We start from the raw sequence: 19,394 nt of genomic DNA, 5'->3' as shown, positions 1-19,394 counted from the left end.
TTGGTAGAGTTTGGTGTATTTCCTCTTCCTCCTCCTCCTCCTCCTCCTCGCGTGCTGCCTGTAGACGTCCTTGAGCTGGTGTCCCAGACCCCTTGTGTACACATATACTGTGTATATATATATATATATATATATATATACTGATGCTCGTGTGTTGGATCAGCCCCATAAGGCATCCTTGATGAGTTAGGAGGAGGAGGAGGAGATAGGGAGCATTTCTCCTGTCTCAGCAGATCTGTCCTCCCCTGCTCCTTACTGGTTAGGAGATAGAAGGAGCCCAGATCCGGATGAGCAGTTCACATTCCATTACGAAATTCTACACGGCTTAGGAGCCAGCACAGCAGCACCAACATACATAGTCTGCACTAACTGAGGGGAGGGAAGCCTAGCTGATGGAGGGTACTCACTTTAACCCCTCACTGGCTGGCCTCACCCATGCCAGGCTCCTCATCCTCCATCTAGCATTATGGGGTCTTATCTATACTTTTGTTTGTAAATAGTTTTCTGGTTATTTATATATATTTATAGCAGTCTCCCTCCACAATGGGTTTTAGTAATACACTCACACCTGACTTTTATTGTTTTATAAAACATTTTTTTTTTTTTTTCAAACAATGACATAAATGCCTACAATGTCACACATAGTTTATAGCCACAAAAAAGTAGGCCGTTCTTATTGGAATAGTGTATGCCAGGACTAAAAAGTTAGGAGAAGTCGTTTGCTGTCAGTGAAGAGAAGCACATCCATCATGTCTCCAGGACAACTCACCTTTGTTTCATCTTAGGAGAGTTTGCTGGGAGCAGAGCCTCCTCCCCTGCTCTCTTTTCCTGCTGATGTTAAAGAGTTTCACTCCTCTCATCAGTCTGGATTACATTGTAGTTGTGCAACCTACTATCTTTGCTTGTGTGGGACAAGTCACAGTCAGATGGTCTGAGCTTTGCATGCAACCCTTCCTTTGCCGGATCACAAGGCACATTTGTTATGTGTTTAGAGTGTACCTGTAGTCTTTATTATATACATACAGAATAATAAGACGACCCTTGTCTTACTAATAAACCCCATACCATCACTTTCTGCATCTATTTACATGACACTACAGTTCAAGGCTGTCTAGACTGTGCTGAGTATATGTAAAGTAAGTGATGGCCTGTTTCATTGTCTTAGTTGGTGCCTGTTTGGCTCTGGAGTTCTTTTGAGTTTCTGTGCAGTTTTCCTGCAATGAATGAGTTACTGCTCAGTAGATTCTTTTTTTTTTCTGTTTGTTTTACATTAGTTGTAGGCATACTGGGCGTGTAGAGGATGCTTCCATTTTCTTAGATTAACCTGCACGTGTTATACTTTCTATATTGACCTTGCAGATACATTGTTAGACTTTTTCTAAAATAAGTCAGCTAGTAGACACAGTGATACTGTATTTGTGCATATAGCCCTATCCTGATCAGGTCTGTAAACTGCACCTATGATAGTGTTGATGTTTTATCAACGTTCAAGGAAATGAAGAGAAGCTTTACATTATGGAAAAGAAGGGTAACGTGGTTTTCGATGTTGGTATTCGTTATCCCTTTTAAAGGAAGGTGGTGCTCTGAAGGTCATAGGATAAGTGTTGCTAAGCAGCTAAACAGAAGGGAGCTAAAATTAACCATCGTATCTTTGGAAAAGGCAAGAAGCAATTTTTTTTTATAACAAAATTATTTAGTTGGTCAAAAATGATTTGACTTGAGTCCATTGGTAAAGTAGCTCTCTGGTTTTAACTGACCCCATCATGTCCTGTCAAATGGTAGGGATGGTGGAGTAAACACATGGAAGGCCCTGTAGTACCATTTTATATAGTATAGAGTACATTGGTCAGTTTAGTTTAGGATCTTATTTGTGTTGTTTCACAATAGCTGATAAAGTAAAATACTTTAAAGAACAGACTACAATTCATTTTGGTTGGTACTCTATCTTATCTTCATTTAGTGTGCAGTAGAATCTTATCTGCTGTCCCCTGTATGCAGCCATCTGAAGCTGAGGAGAGGCTGGATGTAATGTTCAATGGTATTGCTGATAGTTTTCCCCACAATTGCATTTTATCACCTATCTCTAACAGCAGTTAGAAACCTTTTCATAAATATATATATATTTCAATAAGATTTAGGGTCCTTTTACACGTACAGATAAACCGTTTATGCGCTGGTTTAGCGAACGACAATAGGCATTTAGACAAAAAAATAAATGGCTATAATGTCATTAATTTGATCTTTATTACGATTGTAAATATGATCACAATTGCTTTTGGATCCATATAACAATGACTTCAAGGTCAGATGAATTAATCAACAAATGAATTTTTATTTGTTGCTTAGTCGTTGCTGTGTTTACACCAGAAGATTATTGCTTAAATTCCTGCATAAGTATATGTATATGTATTTGCTTTGTAAATCAGGCTTATTGTTGCTTTAAGACAGGTACTCGGAGTAGGGAGGATGCTGTGATACTGAAGAAGGCCAGTGTTTTAGTTAGTATGCAAGGTTGATGAAACACATCATATAACCCAGTCATGTGATATGTTGGCTCATGTGGGAAATCTCTCATAGCAGAACATTATGTGTAAGCTTGGACCTCAGAACTGATGGATGTGAGATCCTTGTAGTGAAACCTAAACCAGCATTGCGGGAGTTAAGTAGTGAACACCATCACATATTCTTTGCTTGCAGATTGCTGAAAGAAAGACTTTGCCCACCAGGTTTATTACCTGGCAGACTAGAGAGAGACGAAAAAAGTCAAATGAATCATTGTTCTAACATGCTGTAAAGGGTGGGACATTTTCCTTATCCTGTTATCTGCAATCAGGTAAAGGATGTCATTTTCTCACTATAGGTTGGAGGTGTACAGTTTTCTGCTAGAAAGTTAACTTTAGCCACAGCTTAGATCACAGTAGATTATCTCTACCAGACACTTTTTTAGACTTTTTTCATTGTTCATTAGGATTCTTATACTGTTTCTATGGAAAATAAAAAATTCCAGTCATCTGTTGCAAAATGGAATATTTGAGGGCAGATTACTTAAGAATAGTATATGTGAGTCTCATACATATTTTTTATTCATGGTACACTAGATGACACTGTTAGAAACTGTTGTTAGGAATATGTGGGTTAACAACAGAATTACATGACAAGTGAGAATAATCATCCTAATTTACAGGAGAACTCACTTTTGTGATGAAGCAATACAAAGTTACTGGTGACTTCTGGGACACATGTTGTGTGTTTACTGACGCATTGCCATAAAGTTAGGATGAAGTGTAAGATGTCATGCACTGGTTAACAGTTCTTAAAGGTTACATGAAGGTGACCCCCTGTGTGCTTCCCTTACTGTAAATTATTCCATACTACTGACTGTATTCCATCCTCCCATAGATCATTCATAAAATAGAGATCTATTGTTATTTGATGGGTTCCTGAATTGTAGATGTGTGCACTAGAAGTAGCAAATATCTATTGGATATGTGTTTGTATAGATAGATAAATATATGGTGTCTTTTGTACTTGGCTGAACCTAATGAGATGGGGAGGATGTAAACGTTTGGCTTTCCAAGATTCAGGTTAATTGGTTATGGCTTTATAGAGGCTAATAATCTGATGTGGAAGGATAAGGCATGCAAGGGGGGCAGCAGCAGATGTGATGTAATTGGAGATTAACAGCTGACCGTTCGGGAGAGCTGGACCATTAGGACATTTTCCGTTACATTGTCTAGTGGTCCTGCTTCCTGCACCTTGTGCTTAGTAGACTATTGCTACTATACCTTACTATAGTACTATGGGTCCTGTAAGATGGGTTTATCAATAGTTAGGATCATGTATGATGGAGGCGGATTTTACTTGGTGAGCTTACAATCCATAAGAAAAAGTATTTTTATTGGCAGTTTAGAAACATTCCAGAGTAGCTTGTTTTCACTGGAGCCTGTTAGCAGTTCTGCTATTGAACAAAGGTAGATAGCAGTGAAAAGGTGCTTCAGACAAAAGCAGTGGGTTACGGGTGGAGACTGTTTGCTCAGTGTGTTTCAAACAAGAAAAGCTGTGAGAGCCTAAAAGCCTCCACCGATTTTCTACAACCAGGTATTTGAATGGCTTGACAAGGATTCACCTGCAGACTGCAGCCTTTCATGATGATGCTGCCGCCTATAGGGGAGGAGAAGCCCTATTCAACCCCCCACAGGCATTGTTGCTCTTGGGGCTATGAGATAAACTTGTTAAGTGACTAATTTAAGTCATTTTATGTTTTTAGTCGCTTTTGTTTGCACTTTTTGAAAGGCCATTGAATTCATTGATGATAGATGCTAAGTATATATTATAACATTGTATATACATACAATACAACATCACACCATAAGAGTGTGACTTTTTTTCCCCCATTTCTGACCAATGTTGCCTGCCTCTGAAGAAGACAATGCTTGGCTGTGTCAGTAACAGATGTCTACCCTGTCTCAAACCATTCTGCAAGATTAGCCTTAGACTAGGTACTGGGCAGCATCCTCTCCAAGCTTCTGTTAACCACATGGTAACGTTTAGGAACCTTTTGGTTTCCATAGCAAACAGAGCGCCTGGTGGATTTACCTGCTCCGCTTCTTGTCAGGGCTAATGATGCAATGAATTAGGGACCTCTTTTGTTAATTAAATTAACTTTACATCAGAGACGTTCCCAATACAGGTGCTGTGAGCAGGTTTGGGCTTTGAATCCAATGTATTTTAGAAAGAATTATAATGATACTTGGGATGGTAAGATATCAGAGGGCAACGAAAGGAAATAAGTGAATATAACATCCCAAAAAGGAGGACACCGGAGTTATTGAATGAGCGTTCATAGTGCTGCTAAGGCTTCTGTAGAACCACATGTGAGTCAGTATTTGGACCCACAGAAATTTGATCCAGGAAAGATTAGAAAAAAAGCATGCTTTTCCAGCAACAGCATCACATAGCATCACATTTGTGTGGGGAGGCTGGTATCGCAATGTAGCCCTATTCAGTTAAATGCAATACCAGACATAGCCCATGAATAAGAGTGGCGCTGTAACAAGGTAAAAAACTTCCAGACATTTCTCAGCTTAGACAACCCCTCTAATTCCAAAAGTCCACATGTAGTGATTGTTAGAACACTCTTATGATACAAGTCCATGTGTGGTGAAACTAGGCCTCCTACCTTACAGAATTCCAAACTGTAATGCATATTTGTAGGGCCTTAGTTTTCATAGATCTGTTTTTTTTATCTGGACAAGTACAGTGATAGATGGTGTGTTAGAATCCCCCTAATAAATGAAAGCTAGTTGATGTATGTGCATCCTCTACATGGCACCGAATCATCTGAGGCCTTCAGGAATGGTGGGCAAAACTCGCTTATTCAGTCAGGGGGGCTCACATACATGTGCAGACTTGTTCACTATAGTCACTGTCTTCCCTTCCTTGCAATGTTAGAGTGCTCCTTTTTGGTGATAATACTATAATACAGAAAATGCTGTTGAACTAACACTTAATCCCAGACAATCATCTCTGCTCCGACTCTGCATCTTTATTTTAGTAGGAGCGGAAGGACGGCTGTTGTCGGACACCTCTGACATCTTGAGATGCAATGCTCAATCCTCGTTTCCCATGACATCAGGTGAGGCAGAGTTTGGAGCCCCCATCCCAGATGCATTAGATTGACAGTGTTTAGGGTCTGCAGTCATAGTCCCCCACAATAAGCCCTTTTTATGGACTCCTGCAGTTGTAAATTAATAATTGTCAGAAGAAGGCCACAGCCAAATGCTTTACACACAATAAGTTCTTCTAATAAGTTCTTTCTAAGCAGAACTCAGTCATTGGTTACGATGAGAACTGTGCAAATGTTCTCCATTCTTGTCCAGTTGGTAAATGAATACAGTATATGGTTGCTATTGCTGATCCTTGTCTTTGTTGGTGCCATTATCTCTAGGCTGTGTAGTTGCTTAGTTAGACCTAGCCCTACGGCTCCAGACTTTTTTTTTTTCCCCTTAATGAAGAAGCCTTGATAGAATCTCCTGCTGATGGCTGACTAAAGATATTTACTTGAGCACAGTCTCTCCTGCTGCTAGCCTGTCCCTGACACCGCTTGTTTAGGGCTTGGCCTGCAATAAGAAACAAAAATCACCCTCTGCTTGTCTTTTATCTTGAGCCTTATCAGCTTAGCTGGCTATTAGCATGTCTCTCCTCAATGAGAGTCTGTAGTCTTGTCAGTCTCGTGGTCCAGCTTCTTGGTCCAGGTATCTGGAAATGTATATGCTACGCTCCTCGCCCACAGTGAAGGATATGCTGTTAACTCTTTGTTATTGTTGTGAAATATTTAACTAGAACCTGTGACCCTTTAAAGACCTTAACATTTTTCTTCAGGACAGTCACATCTTGCTTCTAAGCAAGATAATTTTTGTGCAGAGGATGTTGGCTAGTAACTAATGGCCTGGACCGCATGTCTGGCTTCCTGTTTGGGAACTCATTTCCCTCTAGGAGGACTTTTCCTTCAGTATGTTTGATAACTTGATACCACTGCCTATGTCTTTTGCATGTAGTTCTTTTACTTTTTACAACCAGTACATCTGTAGTTGTTGTTATGCTTATGATATATTTAGTTTCACAGTTGCAATCTATAAAATCTACATTTATACTCCTGTGTATGTTCAGCCATCAGTTACAGGAACATAAGAAGGTATCATCTTTCCTCAGTAGCATCTATTCCAATTGCCATTCTTGTGCTAACCTAGTCCTGATACTTAGGTGACGGTTGCTGTACCTTACTTTGACTCTTGGCAAGGAGGGGGTTAAAGTACTGCCAGTAAGAGGTGTGGGGGTGTTACTTTAGTTAGCTTTCACTCCTACTTGCAAAAGCCTCCCAGTGTAGCCCAGGCCCCTGTAGGAGCAAAGCAGATAAAATCCCTTCACAGGATGGTAACAAGATGCTGGAAAGGTAACATATACATCAGTGCCAGATTTCAAAACTGAATCCTGGCCAGAACACTCACTTTCTCATGTGCTGCTCCTGAAACTCAACCAGGTGGCAAATCTGTGTAATGCACCCTGGTTTTGTTATAGAGGTTACAAACAAGGATTCTGATGGGTGTTGGTTCATCATTTCATCATCTGATCCTGGGAAGGGAGGATGTGCTGTGTTCCAAGTAGTGTGTGAGAGTGTGATCTGCTTACAATTGTTGGTCAGCATGGAAAGTTTTCCTTTAGGATGGATTTGGGAAATACTTCTGATATATTTATGCTTTCTTAAACATTAGGAGTGGGGCAACTTTTATGTATAGTTGGGAAGACTCTAAAACTGCAGGATACATTTACTGAGTGATATGGGCATTGTAAAATGAATTTATACTGGGACTTTTGGCATAGTCAGATCTTGGGGAAAGTATCTTTTTAATTTTTGTAAGTTAAAACAGCACAGACTATACAGTTTCAGGCCTGATTCACAAAAAATTATTGGTATATACCCAGAGTATGGACATATTACAAAGCAAATGGCATTAGTATTTAGTAGTGCATGCTACATGTTTTATATGCCCATATATATAGCACGGTAGATTAATATGAGCTCTGTATTATGGTCTGCTAAAACAGTTGTTATATGGAAGCAAAATATGCCTGTGTGAAAGCAGTCTATGATCACACTATGTAAGTATCCAGTGTTCCATCCAGCAAAATAGTATGATGATGTATACCTGCACTACACCTAGTCTACTTGTGATTACACCGGTCCATTGCAGAACATATACTGTTAATTTGTTGCACTCCAAGGCACAGTCAATATACCTTCTAAAATGGATTGAACACAGTCACTGGTAGATTAGGTTCTGTCCACCGAACTTGATGGACCTGATACGGGTGACCTATATTCTTATGAAGTATGATCATAGGCTAAGTCTAGAAACATTCAGTTTTTGATGCATTTTGAGGTGCAGAATGATCATTTGCATGTGGAAGCCGGGAGACATAACTCTCAGCCAAACAATCATTGGCTGACAGTTATTGAAGGTGTAAATGGTATTTTTAGTCTTTCCTCTACATTTCCCATTCCTTTTGAATAAACTTCTGGCTTTGGCTTAAAACTGCATGTCTGATTCCAGCCTAATAGTTCTGCACTCCCGACATGTCTGTATTGGTAAATAATTGGATTCCTACTGATATAAAACATTTTAGAGCATGTTACTTAGAGAACTATGTCTTGTACAGTTTCTCTATAGTATGTGCTAGAAGTTTATGAATAAATTGACAATTGGGGGTGGGGCATGTTCCAGCACACTGTAGAGCTGCCAGTGTAAGACTGTATATGGCAAACTACTGTGTCATGTGTCACTGGCTACCTCCAGTTGTCAATTTATTACTAACTTCCAGGCAACAGAGAAACGGCACAATGGAGAGTAAAAATGAAAGATGCTGTCATTGTAATTTGTATTTACTGAATGAAATATAACAAGAGATGCAAGAGCTCCTCTCTAAACAAAATGATGCATGAGCAATTATGTTGTGGACACCTTATAGTTTGATGCTGCTAATAGATACTAATGAATTACAGAAACCTAAAGTGACCCCCTATTGGCCGTGGGACAGAGAGCTGGTGTTCACCGATGGAAAACCAGGTATTAAAGGGCTATATTTACTCCTATCCCCCTTCCTCTCTCTCTTTTTAATTCCATACATGAAAAACCAGTGATAAGTTAATGTTCCTGCGAGTTATCAGCATTTCAAAGAAGGCCACATAATAGATGCTGGTTTGATTAACATCTTTATTGTGGTGAGATGATGGGGCTAGTCTTCTCTGGTGATACTATTACTCCAAGTCAGTCCGTTCAGAGACTGATTAACAAGATGTAACAAGCACGTCACACTATGGGAACAATAGCCACTTTACAACATCTGACACTTTACCTGTTGTTTAGCTCCAACTATTAGAACTTAGAGAATGGACTCGAGATAAACTTGCACAAAGCTTATTGTAGAAGTTTATGGAAAAATAATCAGGTTAAATTACCGTGAGTGCATATAACACTATAGAGTATAGTCGTAGGTCTGAGATTTGCCTACATGCAATCTAAAATTGACAGCTGGTTCCCAGTATTTAGCAGCAAACTGACATATAACACATAATGTATGCTGATAGTGTCATGTTTTTGATGCGGACCAGCACAGCTAGAACTCATCAATGCGTATCTTTAATAAGTGGTTTTGATTGTTCTTCCATGTTATGTTCTGTATTCAGATAATTTTTTAATGATTATATTTATTTTATTTTTTTTATTTTTTTTTATATTTCACAACCTGTTTAATAAGAATGTGTACTCACTTTAGTATCTAACGTTTAAACTGTTGCATTTGTTTATCTGCATATTTAATGTCTGTTTACGTCTGCTAAATGAGTAGAGGGAAGGAAGCTCCTGTCAGACTCATCTACTGTTGTAGTGTTGGTCCAATCCCAACATGGTCTTGATCTTCCTTTTGATATCTATAGAGGCTGTTATGGTCCTACAATAAAATATTTAGTATTGTCTTAAACTGGGGCCTGGTCCAAGCTACAGTATCTCTAGCTGCAAGAAATTCAGCACTCACTTTTTTTTTTTTTGTGGCCAATCGTCGTGTTGCCTATTTAGTTACACTTATTGACACTACTCCTCAAGTAATTTGCCATTCCTGACATACACTTATTACTTTGCACAATGTTGACAATTAAAACACCTACTTTTGCACATTTTTCACCTTTGTGCAGTAGAATACCGTGACTTATTTGCAGGTCTTATGCAGTGTACATTATCCCTGAGTAGCATTTAAAGCACACCCCTATGCTTTTTAGGATGGGGCAGCCTGTATTAAATTGCAGGATGCTGCTAAAAGACTAGAGTTTGCATACATGGGTGTTATATTTGCCAGCACTGATCATATGCATGCTTCTTTTGTTATTTATTGTAAGCAGACCACTTGTTTTCACCTAAAACACAGCCCCCATTTTGTTTTGTTTTCCCATCAATAGTTTAGCTAGCGGCTTTACACCCTGTGGGAACAGTACAACGGAGCCGTGCTTCCCTTTTTAGTTCACATATTTCTATAGTAAGATGGCTCTGTCTAGCATTACTACATTTTAGTGTAGTTATTGTGTTACCATGGCAGTTCTAGCATCCCTATTGTATAATAGTGATATCCTTTTATGAGGCAGCAGCTATTTAGGTCCCCTCAAGCACTATGACCTGGCCAGGTCATTGGGTGCCCTCAAGCCTAGGTGCTGTGCTATCCACTATTGGCCCATTTTTGCTAACCGAGTGCAATTCTATCACATTTAAGTATCTCATTTCTTCTATACAAATGTTATGGGCATTTTTTTACACTTTTTTTGTATGTACCATTTGTAATTTTGGGTTTAACATAGTTTGTATCAGTATTTTACGCACCAGCGTATTCTAAAGGAGAGGTCTAGTGAATTTTTTTTATTAAAGTATTGAATTGCGCCCCCCCCCCCCCCAAATAAAGAAAAAAGTTAGCCAAATCACCAATATACACTTATTACAGGAAATGCATATAAAGTGCTTTTTCTCCCTGCACTTACTACTGCATCAAGGCTTCACTTCCTGGATAACATGTTGATGTCACGACCTGACTCCCAGAGCTGTGCGGGCTGTGGCTGCTGGAGAGGATGATGGCAGAGGGATGCTTAGAGCCCTATTCCACGGGCCGATCAATAATGTAAACTGGGCCCATTCCACTGCCCAATGATCATTTAACGAGGGTTGCAGGGACATCGTTACCTTGCAGCATACATTACCTAGCAGAGCTTCTCCTCCGCTCCGTCTTCATCCCAGTCCCGCTCGCAGCATCAACTCCAGAGCGGCCTGACTGAGCTGTCAGACCACTCAGCCAATCACTGGCTGCGGCGGTCCCAGCCTGTGATTGGCTGAGCGGTCTGACAGCTCAGTCAGGCGGCACCAAAGCTGCTGCTGCGCGTGGGACCGGGATGAAGACTGAGCGGAGGAGAAGCCCTGCTAGGTAATGTATGCTGCTTGAATCGTCGGTCACCCGACGTTCATCGTTATTCCACGCAGCGATGCACGGTGGGTGACCGATGATTTTAGGTTTGGGCCTAATTAAATGATCAGCCGATGACATGATCATCGGCTGATCGTTTTCCCTATTCCACCGAGAAATAATCGGCCGAATTGAGCCAATTATCGCTCCGTGGAATAGGCCCCTTAGTGTCCCTCCAGTGCCCTGTGTCCCTCAGTGCCCCCCTGCCATCATCCTCTCCAGCAGCCACAGCCCGCACAGCTCTGGGAGTCGGGTCGTGACATCACCATTTTATCCAGGAAGTGAAGCCTTGATGCAGTAGTAAGTGCAGGGAAAAAAACACTTTATAAGCATTTCCCGTAATAAGTGTATATTGGTGATTTGTATATATTTTGGGGGGTAATACAATACTTTAATAAAACTTTAAGACTTCTCCTTTAAATGGTCTATGTACAAGAAGCTAGGGCCTATAATGTAATGTGAAGAATGCAAGGGAGGGAAACTGTGGGCTAGAAGGCACCAACTATAATCTCCACAATGAGACTTGGTTGATCACATGATGTAGTAAAAGGCATAGGAGTTTTACATGGTAGATTTTAAGGTCTTGGCTCAGTAACCTCTGGAAGCTAGAACAAAGCTTACACAGGAGGACTAGGATGATCATGAGAGTACAGAATTTGCCAATTTCCTTTTGTATATTGCTAAGCTGGACAGAAACAATGTTACTTTTTATGTTCTTTTCATGCTGCTTTCTTCTTGATAGTATTTGACATTGGTACAGTAAAATTCCTTGACTGACACGCTGATTGTCATTCCTGAATATAATAGCGAAAATAGACAGATACTTATTTACATCCACATGGGGTGGGTTTGTTTTGGGATTATTTCCCCCTCACCTACCCATATACTCATGTAGAACTGCACCAGGATTGCCTGACAGCTGCATTTCAGCTTGCTGTGTAGAAACTCTTCTCCAAAGTGTAAACTACACTAACTTTCAGATTCTAAATTCTCTAATCCTAACATTACTGTCCCTTGTTAGCCCTTCAGAAATCTAGATATATGATGTGCCAATGACAATCCAGCCCTAAAATGGATGCAGTGTGCCACAGACCAGAAGGGTTTAGCTGGAGACAGGCTGAGCAAGTAGACAGGCATCGCTGGCTAGGGAAGTGAAACATGCAGGCCTCTCAGTCCAGGCAGATCTCACAAGATGGGGGAAGTTGCTTCAGTACTCATCACAGAGCTGGAGGGAGGGGGCCAAACAAGATGGACCATGGCAATATGATTTCTATTAAAATGTTTTGCTGCTAGGACACAGCGTGGGATTCTGCAGTTTCTAACAGGTTAACTGGACATGTGTTGCTTTTTGTCCAAAAAGTGTTGCAAATGGGCATGAAGAGAATCTTTATTTCACTACTTTGGCTTATTATAGTTTATATACTTTAACTTTTTCAACTTATTTTTAGTCTTTACTATTTTAGAACCAAATATTACTGTATCTGACTAGCCTCTGTTTTCTCATTTACACCAGAGCCTGTCTTGTTCACCCCACATGTTTTCAGTCCCTACCTGACTGGAAAATATTTTATTAACCACTGTTTCGGGACACTTCCAGCCCGTCTCATTGTTGGTGTACGGCCACTTCCATGGAAGCCCTAATACAAACTGTAGAAAGTCATGTATTTGCAGTGTAGTTATAATACAGACCCCAAAATGGGCACATATTATGGCTGCCTAACAGAAGCACTACTAATCATCCCAGAAAACGCATGTCGCATAAAGATGGGGCATGATGATTTTTATCATTTATCAAATACATACAGCTAACATATGGACAACCTGAAAAAAAACATCCCAAAAATACTGTGTGAGTTTGGTGTAATACTTTAATGGTTGTACAAAGATGCATTTTGATATCGTTTTTTGGGGGAGTCTTTAGTGCTGGCTCTGAATGTCTTGTTTAAAGCTGGAAAGGCTCATCAGGTAAAGTGTACCTGTCGTTTTGCTATAGACACATGTCAAAAGTTTTGTTCGGCCCACGGCCTATACTGATCGGGAGAACGAGCGGGGAAAAGACACGCCGCAGGGTGCCCACTCCTCACTCTGTGTTTCAAAAATAAATAAAAAGATACGCTCATAATGTAAGTCTATGGAGCACTTCTCTGTCTTTTACACAGAGCTGTAGCGTGGTCCTCTCCCTGCTCGTTTTGCAAATCAAAAAGGGTCTGAACACTCAGGCCTGGACCGATCAAAACTTTTCACATATCTCTATGACGTGCCAAAGTTTAGCAAAACGACAGTGACCCTTTAAACATTTTTGTGGAGATTATGGGGACCAAAGAAGCAAATATGTTAGATCATAGTCATAATTAATTGTCATCATAGTCATAATTTGCATCAGTGTCTGTAAGGGCCATATTACACATCCTGAGGACTTGATGTAAGCTAGCACCTATCTGATAGATTAGCCCTCACTTACTGAGCCTATATATGTCTCGATAATCTTGCACCAAGGGCTGCACAGTCATCATTAGCAATGTCCGTGCAGCCCTTTCCTAATAAATAATGTAAAATAATGTAATACTGTAAAATAATAAACTTATACATACCTCTCCACACTCCCTGATGTCCCAGTGATTGGCTGAGCGGCCCAAGCTAACAGGACGTCAGGAAGCATGGAGAGGTATGTAGGAGTTTATTATTCATCGACAGTCGTCCTTGCATCCCTATTACACGTAAAGATGCACAGTCGGCAGCTGATGATTTTAGGTAAGGACCAAAAGACACAATCAACCAATGACTGTTGTCATCGACTGATCGTTGTCTTTATTACACGAAGCGCCGATCTGCTGAATCTGCAAATTATCGCTCTGTGTAGTAGGGCCCCAAGCCAAAAACAAGTGGAACATACAGAGAAAGACATAATGCAAAGATTTGTACCATTTCAACGTTTTGGACGCATTCCTGGTTTTAGCTTACCAATATTGATGCCAAATACTACTGTGTGAGACTAGCCCATGGGTCTCCAAACTGCGGCCCTCCAGCTGTTGCGAAACCACAACTCTCATCATGCCTGGACAGCTAAAGCTTTGGATTTGGCTTTTGGCTGTCCAGGCATGATGGGAAATGTAGTTTTGCAACAGCTGGAGGGCCGCTGTTTGGAGACCCATGGACTAGCCTAATAGTAAAAATATACAGGCCACATGGATGGCTCCTCCCTCTCGTTGTAGACAGAACATCATGTTTTCATGTCAGAGCAGGCTTGGCTGGATCCTGTCTCTGTTTCTACCTCCATCCCCTGAGTGATGTCACCTGTCACCATCTCTGACCAGCTCCTCTAGCTTACATCCCCATCTCCTTGTCAAATACACAAGTGGCAGTAATATGGACATGAAAATTGAAATGTAATGCATATGTATAACTGGCATAACTCTTCAGTGCCTTTTTTTTTTTTTTTTTTGGGGGGGGGGGGTAGTCTTAGTTATTCCTGGTCTTAGTTTCTGGTTGAGCAGTTGCTCATTGCTGCAATTCTCAAAATGCATTGCTTTTCCTCATCACAGTCATCCCACAGCACTCCTACCAATTCCCCACCCCAAGCTGTTGCAGAACATCCTTTTTCACTGCAGACTATTGCATCAGTGAGGTTGCAGCACCTGCTGCCTTTATCCCTGTCTGCTTTGCTTCGTTCATTTACAATGCAGCATGCTGTAAACACACCTCACTTTCCCTAAATGTTGCAAGAAAGATAAATGTGTAAATGAAAGGAAGATGGTTCTGTAGGGGTTGGTCAGAGATGGTGACGTCATTCAAGGGGTCAGTGATAGAGCTCAGATCCAGCCAAGCCTCCTGTAAAATTTTGTAGATTTTTTTATTTTCTATTTACAACTTCTTTTTAGGGGTGAATCATACAAAAGCATCCTGAAGCCAGTACTATAAGTGGTAACACTATAATAAGTTATATATCTTCGGGTGATAATTTTATTTAAATACAATACTGGAATATCCCTTTTATCATTTGAAATCTGTGATGTAGAATTAATTGCAGTGTATTTTCTGTACGGGTTGCTATTCTGGAACTCAAAATTCTAAACTTTTATTATTTTTCTCCCCTCACAAAACGTCATACCAAAAACCTTTAGCAGTGTAGTTTGGCATATGTGAATTTGTTCCAGATAGTGGCCTCTGCATCTGAACATTACAAGGTATTACTGTTTTGCTATTAACAACCAGTATATAGCAACAGAAAAAGTATTCAGGAAAAAGAGATAATGTTATGTTACTTTTTCACTGTAGCAAGATGCAGTGGGAGAGACTTGTAAAATCTAGTGCAAAGGGAGAGTGGGGAAGTAACAGCAACAAACAGGCCTGGCTAGTTACAGCTTTCCTTTGCACCCTTTTCAGTGGCCCTCTTAGTGGCCCATACTGGTATATCTGCATGTTATGGTTTTCTTGAGAATCTTGTTCTGTGAGCATATCCTTCCACTTGCTGGTTACGAGCCCAGATACAAAGATGCATGTGATAAACGTTCATAGAATAGAATCCCTACGATGAAGCAAGTAGTACAATGTGGATAGCAATGATGGACTAGAAGATCTGTATATCTCTACCTCTTGTTGCTGACTAAACACTTCTGTCAGCTGGCAGTCGTGAGGCCTGAGGATTTGTGATAGTTGTTGGAAGGGTGTGGAGGAGATGGAGAGCAGGGGGAGGGGGGATAAATGCTCTGGGCACCAACTGTTGCTCCTTTCAAGCCTTGTGTCTGAGACACCTTCACATTATGCTGCTTTTCTTGCCTTTTGCTTCTTCTTTTAACCCTTTTTGTCATTTAGAGACATTATCTATACTTGGTGAACACTGATGTTTATGGTTCTGTTTTCTTGTGGTTGTTGCAAGCACAGAAAAAAGGAGATGTAGATGTCCATATCTGGTCCTAGGAGTAACGGCTTCACTTTCTATCTTGACTAGTTATCAGACAGGAGGACCAATGTAACATTACTGACATAGCCATAGCTTCGCACATGTGTAGGGAGACTTGGTGGCAGTTTCAGAGGAGCCCATTTGTATATAGTAGGTTTAACAATGTGAACTATTAAAAAGCAGCAGCGAGCTTCCATCTGAGCTGAGGATCCTGTTTTGTTGCACGGTTTCTGTGTTTCCCTGGCTAGGCCATGTTTGAGCATGTAACCACTGCTGAGATTCCTTCAAGTCACAATAGATCCTGCCACTCCCCAGGGCCAAGTAACTTTGTGGTGTTGTGTCGATGATTGCCTGCACTTTTTACTGGTTGAAGGCATATAGAGGGACGCTCCTTATTTTACTGCCTGCTAGAGCTGGTTATGAATATTTTACAGTACGTATGCAAAGTTGATGTGCAGCAGCATTATACTGGATAGACAATGCTGACAGCCATTGTATTCTCTATGGGTAAAAGATGTAGAGTATTGTTTGCATCCTTCTTTTATGATTAGATAAGCTAAGCCCACAAATGTATGTACAGGTATTACCCTATGTGTCCCTTCATGCATGTTATCACATTGGCTCTGAAAGTTCTTTGACTGTTTGGCCGTCCCTCGCTCAGCCTGTTTGGTCCTGGCTGAAAAGGTACCGTTGTTTGTTCATCAAACATTGGGTGCAGCTTGTTTCCAAGGTGACTGCGGTTCTATTGCTGCTGTTACACTCTGATAGTATAAACTACAAGTTACCTTTGTACACCTGAGAGCATCCTGCTGCTGGGGGAAGGTGCAGCTTGATGGGGAAAAAAAAAAAGTTATAACTTTTTTTTTTTTTTTTTCTCCTCTATTCTTGCCAGGGGGGAAACAAATGACGGAAAACCACTAGAACTTGTTAGACCTATTGAAAGTGTATTAATGTCTGCATATAAAGTTATGGCAAAATGTTGGTGTAGACTGATGGACATTGCTTCTGTGCCGAAATGGGTGTCTAAAAATACAGCTCCACAAATCAATTTTATGTCTATCTTTATGGTGAACAGGACTGGTCTAGTGCTCCATGAGAGGCCGCACCACAAGAGACGTCCAGGGTAATCTGCTGATAACATCTTTGTTTGGGGGAGGGAGAATATCTAACATGCGTTGCTAAAGTTGTCCCACCCAAAGGCATGTAAGAATCCTGTCACCATAAGAACGTTAGACACAGCATAAATCTAAATAAAACACAAGCAATACAGTATACAATTTATACCATACTAAAAGAATAGTATAATGGAGGTTGTACCTGATATACGCTTATATCGGTTTATGGAAAATGATGACTTTCACCTTTTAGTTCTAAATTCTGATGCAATACTCTGGTGTGGCTACCATAAGGAACACACAATAGCCAAATAAGTTTGATTTGTTTGAGCTGGTGCTGCATGACAGTGTAACAGAAATACTCTCATTGTTATGTACACATACATCTTCTAATGTTTTTGCACTTTTTACCTTTGTGCCTTGTTAAACTTTAAAAACTTAATAAAAAAAAGAATCTAAAAAAAAGTGTTGCAGTGCTTGGAGGACATGGATGCTTGTAGGGCTGAGCAGGCAAAGTTCTGCTATCAGGTTTAGTACAGTTCATGCGCAGGTTTCAGTAAACATTAACCATTATTATCAGAGCTTGCAGTGTGCTGAGTGGTTAGCAAAGAGAATGTACCCGAAGACTCAGATGAAGCAAATGAGTCCAAGGTCAAAAGGATGAGAGAGAGCTCTTTTATTCTATTTATTCTTACCAATTGTGTGCTTTGTTACATCCTATGCTTAATTTAGAGGAGGGGGTATTGGGGAGGCATGTCATGCTAAACATTAGGATGAGTATTTTGTGGCTCTGACACTTTCTCTTGTCTGTGTATAAAAAGAGAATTAAGTCCCCAGCTCTGAGTCTAAATTTCCATCACTTTGAGAACATTAGGCAAAATATATATTTTTGTTTGTTTTTATATTAAACTGTGTTTAGTCTTCTATCTGTTGTAGTTATATTACTTCTGCTGATTTTTCAGTTTTAAATAGGATTGTGCAGGTTTTACAAGATAGCCAAGATAAAACCCCCATGTAAACTGCAGACTTGTTTACAGGAGGGTTGTGGTACATTGTGACACTACAGGCAGTTTTCTCTCTTCACTGATGGATTTCACCTTCTGCTTAACAGAGCACCGCTGTCAGTCACTGAGAATGAGCAGGGCGGGGAAGCTGCTGGCAGGGTGGGGATTGGATAGTAGGAGCCACACACTGATGGGAGGAGGAGGAGGAGAGCGGCTGCATCAACAGTTGGCCAATGTTCTTGCCTTGTACTTTGGCCTGCATCCTCTGCCTGGAGATTTGTAGCAGAGAAGCCAGAGAGAGGAAGATTAGCAGGGAGATTTTGCAATAGCAGGTCTACAAAGATGTACACTTTCTGAGCATTGCTCAGTCTATTAAATATATTTGAAGATGGATAATGGATGCTTTATGTCCTGTTGTTTTTGTGTAGCAGCAGTACATGAACTGAATCATGACAGCTGTGAGCAGTGTAGCTGTGCGTGATAATAAATATATATATTATATATGTGATATTTTATATATATATATATATATACACACACACACACACACACACACACACACACACACACACACACACACACACACTTCTCTTGATACGTGGGAAAATATTTAACCCCAGTAACTAGCATATTAAGTAGAGGTCTATAGTTAGCAGGTGAAGTTAACTTTATCTTTGTTGTATGCATTGTTTGTGTCGCCAAAGGACTGTTCACATAGATCGTTTTATCATATTTATTAATAATGGTAACTATCCACATTTCATTACATCAGCTACTTATAATATACAGATGCATCACAAATCATAATTTTGGATATTTGGAGAAGATTTGTCTTTTAATAATTAAAACTAGTTTTTTTAATATATTTTTTTAATATTTTAATTTCTAATTTTTATTGATTTTAAAACAGTAACAAGGGTAGGAAAGTTGACAGTAATATTTTTCTTTGCTGTTTGCATGCTGTGTCACTCTATCCAGTAACTGTCTGACAGAATAAAGAGCTACCCTTACTATGATTAAAATTTAGATAAAATCAATAAAGGAAGCTCTTCTGTAATGAAATACCCTTGCCAAATTATTGCTACACCACTTTTTTTGATGGGATGAAAATATTACAGTGGTACAGTATACAGTGATGTAGGTGTTGGTGCGTGTTTGTATGTATGTGTGTTTTGATAGAGACTTTTGTAAGACCAACAAAACTGGGAAAGTAAGACCTCAAAACTGGTAACAAATAAAACCGGGTTGACAACTACAAAGTAAGGTCATCTAGTACAGCAAGATGATACTTTTGATTTGAGGTTTACTAGGATGGGGTTA

The 19,394-nt window shown here is 40.1% G+C and overlaps 1 protein-coding gene across 5 annotated transcripts in view; it reads left to right on the top strand.

Moving 5' to 3' along the window:
- Nucleotides 1-19,394, top strand: part of RREB1 (ras responsive element binding protein 1) — a 68,910-nt gene that overhangs the window by 1,487 nt on the left and 48,029 nt on the right. For 2 of the 5 annotated variants that reach the window (XM_069958054.1, XM_069958050.1), the window contains exon 2: nucleotides 8,561-8,624. The exons of 1 other annotated variant lie outside the window; for it this stretch is intronic. In XM_069958054.1, the coding sequence (XP_069814155.1) occupies nucleotides 8,613-8,624 (12 nt within the window). In that variant the 5' untranslated portion in view covers nucleotides 8,561-8,612. Of the gene's footprint in view, nucleotides 1-5,554; nucleotides 5,636-8,560; nucleotides 8,625-19,394 lie in introns of all 5 variants that reach the window. 2 more of the 5 variants (XM_069958052.1, XM_069958051.1) reach the window with 2 other exon arrangements.

Source organism: Dendropsophus ebraccatus, chromosome 2 (assembly GCF_027789765.1).
Source record: "Dendropsophus ebraccatus isolate aDenEbr1 chromosome 2, aDenEbr1.pat, whole genome shotgun sequence".
NCBI classification, from domain to species: domain Eukaryota; kingdom Metazoa; phylum Chordata; class Amphibia; order Anura; family Hylidae; genus Dendropsophus; species Dendropsophus ebraccatus.
The sequence above is the reverse complement of the archived record's forward strand: the minus strand, read 5'-3'. Positions and strand labels throughout refer to the sequence as shown.